This window comes from Dermacentor silvarum, chromosome 4 (genome assembly GCF_013339745.2).
Source record: "Dermacentor silvarum isolate Dsil-2018 chromosome 4, BIME_Dsil_1.4, whole genome shotgun sequence".
Lineage (NCBI taxonomy): Eukaryota > Metazoa > Arthropoda > Arachnida > Ixodida > Ixodidae > Dermacentor > Dermacentor silvarum.
Genome location: NC_051157.2, coordinates 119049172 through 119060538, shown reverse-complemented (window position 1 = coordinate 119060538; position 11367 = coordinate 119049172). Strand labels below are relative to the sequence as shown.

Below are 11367 nucleotides of genomic sequence, written 5' to 3'. Positions count from 1 at the left end.
TCCCGCCGCTTCGCGTTGAAGCGAGAGACAGTACGAAGGTCCGTTGGGTCAATTCGCGCGCTGATGCTGCGCGCTTCCTCACGCCAGCGTTTTGACAGCGAGTGTCCGCGGTTATCGGGTTAGATGAGTTCATGTTTGCGTGCGCACGTGACACTATGCTTGTTAATTTAGGTAGTAAACGAATGTTTTACAAGTTTTACGGCTGATATAATTACTATCCGTACTTTGTATAGCTGTCAAATAATTTGCTAATACAATAAGAAAGCACATTCGATGCTTCATTTTTAGGGCGAAACTCCGGCTTCTTTATTTATAATAAATACATGGGAGCGCAGAAACCGTTCTTCTCGGCATCCACCGTACCAATTTTGATGCGGTATGTGGCATTTAAAATTCAAACTTAAAGTCTACTGACTGTAGCAAGGGGATCTCTTATTTCAGCTGTTAGTTATTTTGCAAAAGATCGTGAAAATTACAAACTCAATAGTGAAATTACCGACTCTAAACTCAGCAAATATAAACGATAACACAGTTCTGGAAACTTCAGCTACTGAGAGATCTAGTTGATTTATTACACACTGTTCTGAAGTTTATCACTAATTTGCGAGCATGACTTTTGCAATAGCCTCGTAAACACTGTTACATTTTCACGTAAAATGTAAACTTATATCTCACATGTGTCCGCTTTAGATGGTCTAACAGAGTAAGTTTACAGTTTTCGATGAAGAATTACGAATTTGTAGACTTTGCGTTTCAGCTTTCTTCAAACACCATTTTTGAGCAATTTTTTTTCTTTTCAGTGTCCATTTCAGGTCGCTTTAAATATTATAGCTCTGATTTTTTACTATCGTTCTCAGGCAGCACTTATTCAGGTATTTTGTAAATTTGCAGGCTGTTCCACTTGAAGCTAAGGCCGGACACGTCTGTTTTTCACAAGGACCTCGTGGTGGAGACGGCACAGCATGGCCGAATCAAGCCGGAAATCGGACACATATACAGCGGAGAACTTGTTGGTGAGATGAACTTCATATTCCGGCTTTTCTTATCACGCAATAAAGCATGGATAAAAAAAATGTCACAGTTTCGCCGTAAGGGCGAAGCAATTATTGCGATAGCAACACAGCAATGTCATGCGAAGTAAGGTGAGCGGCTTTGGTAGCAATATGAGTTGTAGTAAACATGAGCTGATTAAGTAAGCAGGTGTGCTGCGGCGTAAGTAGACCGACATGAAGAGAGACTCGATGACTACGTGAAGGCGCGTGTGAAACGGTGGTGTTGATGAGAAGCGCTTACCGTGGGCAGCGCGTGCGAAGGGACACACCTGTAGTGCTGCACTGCCGATCTGGGCAGCATTGCATGTGTAGCGTGCGTTGGAAAATGTGGCCCGACTATTACTAACTGAATGAACAAGCGTGGTGTGAGCGCGTACAAACAAACATGAATAGATCACACTGAATGACTGCAGCCAGCGACTGTCAAAACGCTGGCAGCGAGCGCATCCGCCGCGCAGCGGGCGAAGGTACGTGCGGTCGATCGCTTCAACGGAAACTGAGCGGCAAATGCACGGCGCATAAAGGTCAGAGCCGTGTGGAGATAAGAGACTGTGCGGGCGAGCGAACGACGAGCGCGGTTGTTGGCAGAGTAGAAGTGCGCCCCCCCCCCCCCCCCCGCGCTCCCTCCAGCGCTGGCTTCCCGCTTCCTTGCTTGCGCAGGGGGGATTGAGTGCGTTCGCTCTCCGTGATAGCGCGCGTCCCCTCACGCTTCCGCTCGGGCATACGGCGCGCGGCGAAGATTTTATCTATAGGATACGACGACAGCGACGGCGACGGCGACGGCAGAAATCCGGTTGAAGTGTCCATATAATTGCTATCGCAATAAAAATCGCACACTGCACAGCGAGGGTCTCGACTCTGGCAGGCCTTGATGCACTGAGATAGCACGTGAGGACACAAGTGCCAGTTGCTTGCTCCGAACGTCCCGCCCTACGTGACAACTGCGGATGATGAAAGGAAAGGATGAAAGGAACAGCAGGACGAATGCCTCTCCTAGCATTCTCTAATTAGCGCTGTCTTGCACCAGCTGACGCCATCCTATGCTTTCACATTTCATGACGTCAACACGCAACTCAGTTCCCCGCTGTCCTCGACTGCGCTTCCCTTCCCTTGGCAACCATTCTGTAGATCTAACAGGGCGTCAGTTATCTGCTCTAGACATTACGTGTCTTGAGCAAAAAAAAAAAAGAAAGCTTAATAGCAAAGTTAGCCCACATTACTAAATAATCAGAAATTTCAATGAAAGAACATATAGTACCCGTGTGATTTCCTTTCTTTGTCTGTTTGCTTCAAATGATTTCAGATAACACCTCGGACTCTTTGCTCAATTCTATTGTTTCGTATATTATTTCTGCTCATGTATAGCGCTATCCTATACAGAAATTTATGACGTCGTCGAAACACGTTGTGTTTCACAGGCGAGCCCTCGAGTCACGTGTACGGCGCCCTGGTGGACGGCGTGTTCCACGGCGCCATTCAGTCGCCGTCGGGCCGCTACTACGTGGAAAGCGCTCGGCGCTTCTTCTCGGGGCCCAAACCCTTCCACTCGGTGCTGTACAACGCGAGGGACGCGCGCTTTCCGGACACCGGTACGCCCGGCGGCTGGTGCGGAGTGCGCGGGGAAACCGAGCGCTGGATGGACTCCGTGATGAAGAGCCGTGCGACCTTGGCCGCCGCCGCACCGCCGCGGGCCGCTCGTCCTAAGGTAACCTGTCCGGGCGCGCACGAACGCAGCAATAAATTAAAATATTGGGTTTCACGTGCCAAAACCACGACCTTATTACGAGGCACGCCGTATAGTGGGGTACTCCGGAATAATTTCGACCACCTGGGGTTCTTTAACGTGCACATAAATCTGAGTACACGGGTGTTTTCCCATTTCGCCCCCATCGAAATGCAGCCGCCGTGGCCGGGATCCAATCTCGCGACCTCGTGCTTAGCAGCCCAACACTATATAGCCACTAAGCAACCACGGACGCAGCATTACGTAAATGGAGAGACGTTGATTGGCTCACCCTACCTGTTGAAATGCGTTAATGGCGGCCGTTCAAGAGAGTTGACATTGCGCTGTGTAAAGATTTGTTGATGGAAACGCGAGATATAACGTACGTATAATCATTCTTTTCACACTATTGAGTTATGATTTGGTGCAAGAATAATTAGGAAAAAGAAAAAGAGGACGACGGTAACGAAATGCGTACCTAAGCAGTTTGCGAAGACAAAGGGTTCACATGAAATTTGAGACGAAGTGATCAACATCGCGGGCGACCAAGGGACTTTACAGCCAACTTATGCTGGAGCCAACGAAACGTCTCCTTGTCGAGTGCACGCTTTTGGCCAGCCAGCAGGCGTTTGTGTTCTATTTTCAGCCACGAATAAGTTGTCCGAGCCGGGGCTTGTCTACGTCTGCATCTCATCCTTTGAATCATTTGTCTGGTTTCTCGCTGTTTTACAAGATAGAACACCGACTAGACCGACCTCATACCATCCTTGTCGAAAGCAACTATTAACGCGATAGCGTTAAGGGCCCCGTGTCGCAGAAAATTGGGTGTTGGCGTCGGCGCCGTCGCCAGCGTTGGCGTCCCGTGAGCGAAAATTGCCGTATATATTCTATGCGGCACTAAAGTTCTTCTATCACTATAGTTGCTCATACCTTGTCTTACACTCTTGACTAAGTTATTCCTCGGAATTTTCAGAATGACAGCGCACAAACAAATGTCATGAAACAAAACACCGTCAGCGCATGCCTTTTATGTTAAATCTTCTCAGACTGAAATATTAAAAGTGCGAAACAATAACAGAAACCTGAAAGTGACGTAATTTATTTGGCGCTGTTGTGCACAACCTCCGGTATCAACCCACGCAAGAGGTCGCGTTTCTACCTGAAAGCTTAGGGAGCCTACATGCAAGCGAACAGCGCTTGCATGTAGGCTCCCTATGAAAGCTCACCTTCGTGCATATAGCGATCGCCGCCAGCGTTCCGGTAAAGATTGCGGTTACATAAGCTGCAGTTGTCGGGAAGTGTGAGAAGCAGTCAGGGATCTTTGAATTTCAACGCGTTCCACTCTTAAAGGCGAAGCTTAAGCGTCCTCCCAATTTTTCCAACCATCTGCCCGACAATACGTGTTGACCTTATCGAAACGTTGACTCGAGGATGGGGCTTCCTTTGTTCTACCACTGTTGATAAGTTTCATCGCGTAAGCGTGTTGGCCTCCTATTCATGGATCATGGGATCTGAGAAGTTCCATGTTGTCTAGGAAGAGAAAGCGTGCCCCAGGGGCGTCATCTATAGGGTGTCCCAGCTAACGTTAGCCAATGTGTTCACCTAATTTCTTTTTTTTTATTGCGATAGCAATTATATGGACACTCCAAAGCAGATTTCTGCCGTCGGCGTCGCCGTCGCCGTTGCCGTCACCGTCACCGTCGCCGTCGCCGTCGCCGTGAGGTTCCGTATGACGTCAATGGAGATGAAATCGTCGCCGCGCGCCGCCGAACGCTGTATGTGCGAGTGAAAGAGCGCGAGGGACGCGCGCTTTCACGGGGAGTGAACGCACGGCGGAGAACAAACGCGCGTTCTGTGCCGTGCGCCCTTAAGGGCTGCAGAAGTAGGCGTCTCTTTCCTCCTTTACAATCACCATATATGTAGAGCAAACGCGCCTTCTTCTGACGCACAAAAGGCCGTGGGGAGGGGGGGGGGGGGGCAGGGAAGGGAGGCGACGTTTAGTTGCGGCACCAAGTGCCTATTTATATCAGAGGCTCCGGCAACAGTCACCAACGCCGCACGCATTTTGTGCGAACGCGGGCAAAACGCCGACGGCGTCGACAACAGTGCTGTGTGTTGCCGGTGCTGCTGCATGTCCAAGTTTGTACAGCGGATAAAACTACTATCCTTACTTCGTATAGCTCTCTACTAAGTTGCTATCGCAATTGATGCTTCGCCTTTCGGGTGAAACTGCGACAACTTTTTTTAAGACGGTGCCAGATACAGTCATAAGACCAAAGGTGTTCGGTCATCAGTGGTTTGACAACCGAACACCGTAGGTCTTAAAATTGTATCTTGCGCCATGTTTCTTTAATATTCTTTTTTTTCCCACTGAACAGCTTGGCTAACGCTAACTCGGGCACCCTTTAAACGACCACTGTATTGTAGCCTCGAGCCCGCATAGAGAAAGCCGAGAGAGTGAGGAAGTCGTATATATAGGTCGCACGGCGATCCTTTAAAACCACGCTTTGGTTTAATTCCTACGTCGATCGCGATGTCTTCATGCCGAAGGTGTGTGCGTGTCATCGTGGGACTCGTATTCCGAAACGAGATGATGGAATCCGCGGTGGGTCTAACGGACAATCCGCATTCATGTAAAAGAAAAACGAAGAAACAGGAACAGCAGCAAGAACCTAAAGCGGAAACATAGTAGCTGACTTTTCTGAATGGACTTCACATGCTATCGTTAGCTGTTGCGTTGTCCCTGAAGGAATAGAACTCTCCACTGTAGAGGGCTCTGTTAGCGGCCGCTTTTCGGCAAGGCACCTCGATTCCTTTCGCTAAGAGGTACTCATTAGAACAAACTCGTAGTACGGTGCTGTCATATTGGACGATACTGAGCGCATGGGAACTATACTGAGGAAGGCCGCGCTTTTGTCGCTCAAGTTCGAGCTAGGATTCCTTTAGTGCGACGCGGATTCATTTTACTGCCTTCTCCAGCGACGCGGTGCACGGTTATGTACACGATGCGTTTATGGATGAATACTTTAGCACTTCGCTTTATTCACGAACTTAGGTAAACCACCGGGAGATGTTCGCGAGTTCCGGTGGACTTACCGAGTGGCTAAAATTAATGCAACGAACCCTAGTATTGGACACAACTCTGTAAAAGCCAACACAGCAGCGTACATCGAGCTCCGCCATGAACACAGTGGCCTCTGTGCACGACTCCCCTCGCAGTGGGTTTGTATATCAGCGTAGCAAACAAAGTTGACCAACGCGTGCGCTGTGCTTCCTATTGATGTTTAATACAATCTGCGCACATTTTATGCAGATATGTCCGGAAGAAGAAAAAATGTCACAGTTTCGCCCTAAGGGCGAAGCAATGAATGCGATAGCAACACAGCAATGTCATACGAAGTAAGGTGAGCGGCTTTGGTAGCAATATGAATTGTAGTAAACATGAGCTGATTAAGTAAGCAGGTGTGCTGCGGCGTAAGTAGACCGACATGAAGAGAGACTCGATGACCACGAGAAGGCGCGTGTGAAACGGTGGTGTTGATGAGAAGCGCTTCCCGTGGGCAGCGCGTGCGAAGGGACACACCTGTAGCGCTGCACTGCCGACCCGGGCAGCATTGCATGTGTAGCGTGCGTTGGAAAATGGGGCCCGACTATTACTAACTGAATGAACAAGCGTGGTGTGAGCGCGCACAAACAAACGTGAATAGATCACACTGAATGACTGCAGACAACGACTGTCAAAACGCTGGCAGCAAGCGCATATATACGCCGCAGCGGCGATAGACCGCCGTGCGGTCTATCGCTTCAACGGAAACTTAGCGGCGAATGCACGGCGCATAAATGTCAGAGCCGTGTGGAGATAAGAGACGGTGCGGACGAGCGACGAGCGCGGTTGTTGGCAGCGTAGAAGTGCGCCCCCCCCCCCCCCCCCCCCCGCGCGCTCCCTCCGGCGCTGGCTTCCCGCTTCCTTGCTTGCGCGTGGGTGATTGAGTGCGTTCGCTCTCCGTGATAGCGCGCGTCCCCGCACGCTTCCGCTCTGGCATACGGCGCGCGGCGAAGATTTTATCTATAGGGAACCTCACGGCGACGGCGACGACGACGGCAGAAATCCGGTAGAAGTGTCCTTATAATTGCTATCGCAATAAAAAAGAATTATCTTACACTTCGATTTCACTTAGAATCAAGAGGCAAAACGGAGGAATCAAGGGATTATCACTACCGTACGACTCAAAAACGAACAAGACGAAAAAACAAAAAAGTCGCAGGGCTGCGCGGCACACGCAGCACAGCCACAGCGTAAGCTGGTGGAGCGGCTGAAGAGTAGCTCCAATTTAGGCACCACGCACAACAGGGGCTTCGCGGCGATCTGTTCGCCTCGTGTTGATGCGAACGAGCTGAACTGTCCGCCCGGCGTCGACGGCGAGCTGTGGCTTGTAATGCTGTCTGCAAAGCAGTCTGCTTAGCCCGATCAAGCCTTACAACTGCAACTTACATGTCGGGCACGCTGCGTTTGCAGGCATCTTAACTAGATGGCGCCACCATACTGGCGGAGGCTGGGGATCGCGTTTTTTTTTATTACGCGCCTCGCCTTAATGGCATCTCGTAGTCCGCGCCTGCGCACGATGCGTTTGCAGGCGCCTTACCTCGATGGCGCCACCATACTGGCGGAGGCTCGGATCGTCTGCGCCTGCTTTAAAGGGCATTTTTCCGGCGTGTGATAGCAAGCGATTGCGTGGCTCAGTGGTAGAGCATCTGGCTCCCACGCAGCGTGCGCGGGTTCGATCCCGGCGGGAACCGGATACTTTTTTCGCATTTCCAGCGATAGCGGTTATGTTCGCCGCAGGCCGCCGGTGGTGGCGGCAGCGGCGGCGGACACCATCCCGAACCGAAACGGCTATTGGAATTAAGCCCATAACAGCTTACGCTGTAAAAAAAAAAAAAAAAAAAAAAAAAAAAAAAACTCCTGGTAAGTGTAACAAACAGAAGAATACGCAAGGTGACGCAGACGCCGAGAAGAGTCAGCTCATGCTCGGTAGATAGGAAATTTATTTGTCAGACAAAAGTAGCCAAGGCGCGCCAAAACACACCAATCGCGTAATGCCTCAGTTCCCAATACAAGATCGTCCAGAAAAAACATTAAGAAGAAATCGGAAGCAATATTGTGTAACTTGTTTGGGCAGTAACTAGTGTATGTATGCGGTCCTGTACAAAGGGTTGGGGGCCCGACACCGCATTCTGTGAAGTTTTGACTGGCTGCCCGGATAATCTCGTTTTTTTCTCGCAACGATGCCCGGATGTTCTCGTTTGAATCCGCTTGAGTGCCTGGATAAAGGCTCTGGCTTTTGGCTCAAGGTCACTTCAAGGTCGTCGACAGTTGGAGCTAAAAGCATATCGTGCCTAAAACTCTAGCGCGTTGTTGGCCCTCGCAGGTCCGTCGACGTCGGGACACACTCGAGCGTTGGACGGCGAGCCCGAAGCGAGACCACCAGCAGGTTTCGTCCTCCACCCGCGGCGAAACCAAGTTGCGCGACGCTCGCTCTGACGACGAAGGAGGGACGGGCAACGCCTCGGCGCGCTCGTTGCCCGTGCACTCTCGGCGCGTGTGCAACTTGAAGGTGTCCGTGGACCATATGCTGTACGAGCACATCTTCAAGACCGAGGATCACCCGTCGCGCACGCGCGCACGCATCACGGCTCTCATCGCAGCGCACGTGAGCCGCGCCAGCTCCGTCTATCGGCGCACCAGTTTCGGGGGCATCCAGGACATCAGCTTCATCGTCCAGAAGATCAGAGTGAGCGTGAACGCGTGCATGAATGAATGAGCCTTATCTCAGAGCCTTATCTTAACCCAATGTACGTGCCCTAAGGGCGCGCTGATCAGGTTCTTCAGTGAAACAAATACTATCAATAGGATGCCTTGTTTTGCTTGAACTTATATTGTCTCTTCTATTCGCGCAACGGGCTGTAACGAAACGTATATATACAGTCAAACCTCCTTATAACGAGGCGAGATATAACGAAGTAAGTTAAATTCCCTTTGAAATACCTATAGAGATTCATATTGTATTATATGTAATAAGATATAACGAATTGATGGAATATAATGAAGTAATTATGGCTCCCCCATCAACTTCGTTATAACGAGGCTTTGCTGTGTACGACCATGCAGCCTTTAAGGGGACAGCAAAGACAAACACTAAATCAATTTAAACTGGTATTTTGTTGTTTAAAAACTATATTTGCGGTAATTTCGCGGTAATATAGGTTGATTATTAAAAAGAATGTTGAGGTCAAAGATCTATTCGTTCTTTAATTTCTCGCAAAAATAACCCAACGTCGGCACGTCAATGTGACGTCACGGATTTTAATGTATTTTAATGCGTGATATGGCGAGTCGGTCGAAAAAATTCTATGTGAAGCCAGAAAAGCGTCTTTCCCAATACAAGGGGTGAATGCGCAGTTTAAGCCCATTGTGTGCGCGGTTGATAGCTGCCATTCGGAGTACAGAAGTGGCAAACGACTCATTGTCCAGCCATAGCAATAGGTGCGCCGGCGCAAGACATTCACGAGCCCGTCCGCTTTCGCTGTTCCCCATACGTCATGTAGAAAGGAGGCGTTACGCCTAGGCCAGAGATGCCTAAGCCTATACTAAAAGGGGGATAGCAAGCAGTATGGGACGCTCTGGTAAGCACCCGACCAGTGAGAATGGAATGTGACTAAAGGGGACCCAAGACGAGACGACGCGTCACTCGTGCATTAATTACGCATGCACGCGCAGCCGTCCTCCTTCCGCTGCCTATGACGGCATTAACGCATTGGTTATGCCGCGCCGGATATCGCGCAAACAAATTAAGCGGTACCTCCCTGAACGGGAACTGTCGAAGATATGCGTAGCGTTATATGGCTGTCGGCGTGGTGCGTTGAAAAAGTGCCACCTTTGCAACGCTTCATTCAGTATGGATGCGATGGGTATAACGCTGTTGCGAAGTCCGAGGGTCCGAGCGGCCACGAAGGTTCCATGGATGGTGACGTGCCAGGTGCCACGAGAAGGAGAGGCCCAGTGAGATCAGAAAACGGTTTTATATACAAATTTACATGTGGTATTTTACAATAAGGGCTCCATGATTTTTGGAGCCGTCTACATGCTAAAGTCTTTGCATGTCCATAGCGTTTACATCCCCGAGCCTCTTCACAACACTCAAGTCCCGCTGTTTTATCCCTTTCGTTTCCCTCTTTCACTCGACGAGGAAATGCACTTTAGTTCTTCTTAGCCAATGACCATCTTCGACCACTTCGCAATATACTGCCCATGATTTGTCCCCGTCCCGCCGGGCTCCGCCTCCAATGTCGCCTGATCGCCCCCGCACATTAGGTAACGGGTGACACCTTGGGAACCAAACGTTGACGTGTTTCCCACGGGAATGCTCGACGCTGGCCCCTTTCAAGAATTAGTCGCCTCTCCGTGACGGTCATTTCGTGGAAGCCACCGCTTCCAGGGAGCGCGGTGGCTGTTGTCTCGGAAGGGGGCTTCAGGTTGGCGCGTCACAGTCCGTGCCGGGCCTAGTCGTAGTTCGGGCGGGCGCTGGTGCTTCACGGAAACACGCCAAGAGCGAGGTTGCCGTTTTAGCTACGCACGAGGCCGATGACCCATTGCAGCCTGGGGACTAATTGCTTATCCATTAGTCCCAGGTGATGGCGACGCTCCCCGGGCGCGAGAAGCGACAAGCGTGAAGAGCACTTCATAGCTTCACGTCTGTCAATGAGGCCTCCTTTGTCCCGAAAGACCGCCAGACACAACAACGCACAGGGGTTTGCCGAGAATTTGCCGATTTGGCTTTGAACAACCTTCTGGCCTCCCATTGTAACCTAATTTTCTGATCGGAAGTTGGTTGTGGGACAACGATTAGTTTCATTTAATGCATCGATTCTATTATTGCCATGTTTTAAAAAAATGACGCCGTGTAAGACACGAAGAATAATAAACTGGTTCACATTAATTCCCAAATATCGCCTCAATTAAGCCAGTGTGTGCGCGAGTGTTCAGTGTTTGCGATCTTGACGCGCACACGATGAAGCGCAGAGAAATACAGATAAGATCGTTCGAAACTTTTATTTCTCTACATTTTCGTAATGCTTTTAGCATTCATCTCTCCATAATACATTTACTACGATGCTCTTCACCAGGATGTGCCTTGAATATATTTTCAATATATCATTCACCAGTGCGAGCTGACGCTCTTTGGCCTTTGTCGCCTTTGCGCCACTAAACAGCGTTAATCATTATCAAAAGAGCAGAGGGCGTAACTATGCAGTTAATGTAATTGGTGCGCAGATCAACGACAGCCGCAGCTGTGCCGAAGGCGTGAAGGAGGACAACCCGTTCTGCTCGGATGGCATAGACGCGGGCTACCTGCTCCACCTCACCTCCAAGGAGAACAACGACGACTTCTGCTTGGCCTACACCTGGACCTTCCGGGACTTCGCCGACGGCATCCTAGGCCTCGCGTGGATTGCCAGGGCGCAACGTAAGGGGGTCTCTCCCCTCCATTGTAGCACAAAAACCTTAGTACAACAAGGCGAGCGTAAGTTAAG

The 11367-nt window shown here is 50.1% G+C and overlaps 1 protein-coding gene across 1 annotated transcript in view; it reads left to right on the top strand.

The window, feature by feature from the left end:
- The window catches only part of LOC119448863 (disintegrin and metalloproteinase domain-containing protein 10), a 45900-nt gene that overhangs the window by 10685 nt on the left and 23848 nt on the right, over positions 1-11367 (top strand). Inside the window, exons 3-6 of the mRNA XM_037712074.2 lie at positions 892-1013; positions 2471-2757; positions 8205-8567; positions 11108-11300. Coding sequence (XP_037568002.1) covers positions 892-1013; positions 2471-2757; positions 8205-8567; positions 11108-11300 — 965 coding nt within the window. The remainder of the gene's footprint in view (positions 1-891; positions 1014-2470; positions 2758-8204; positions 8568-11107; positions 11301-11367) is intronic.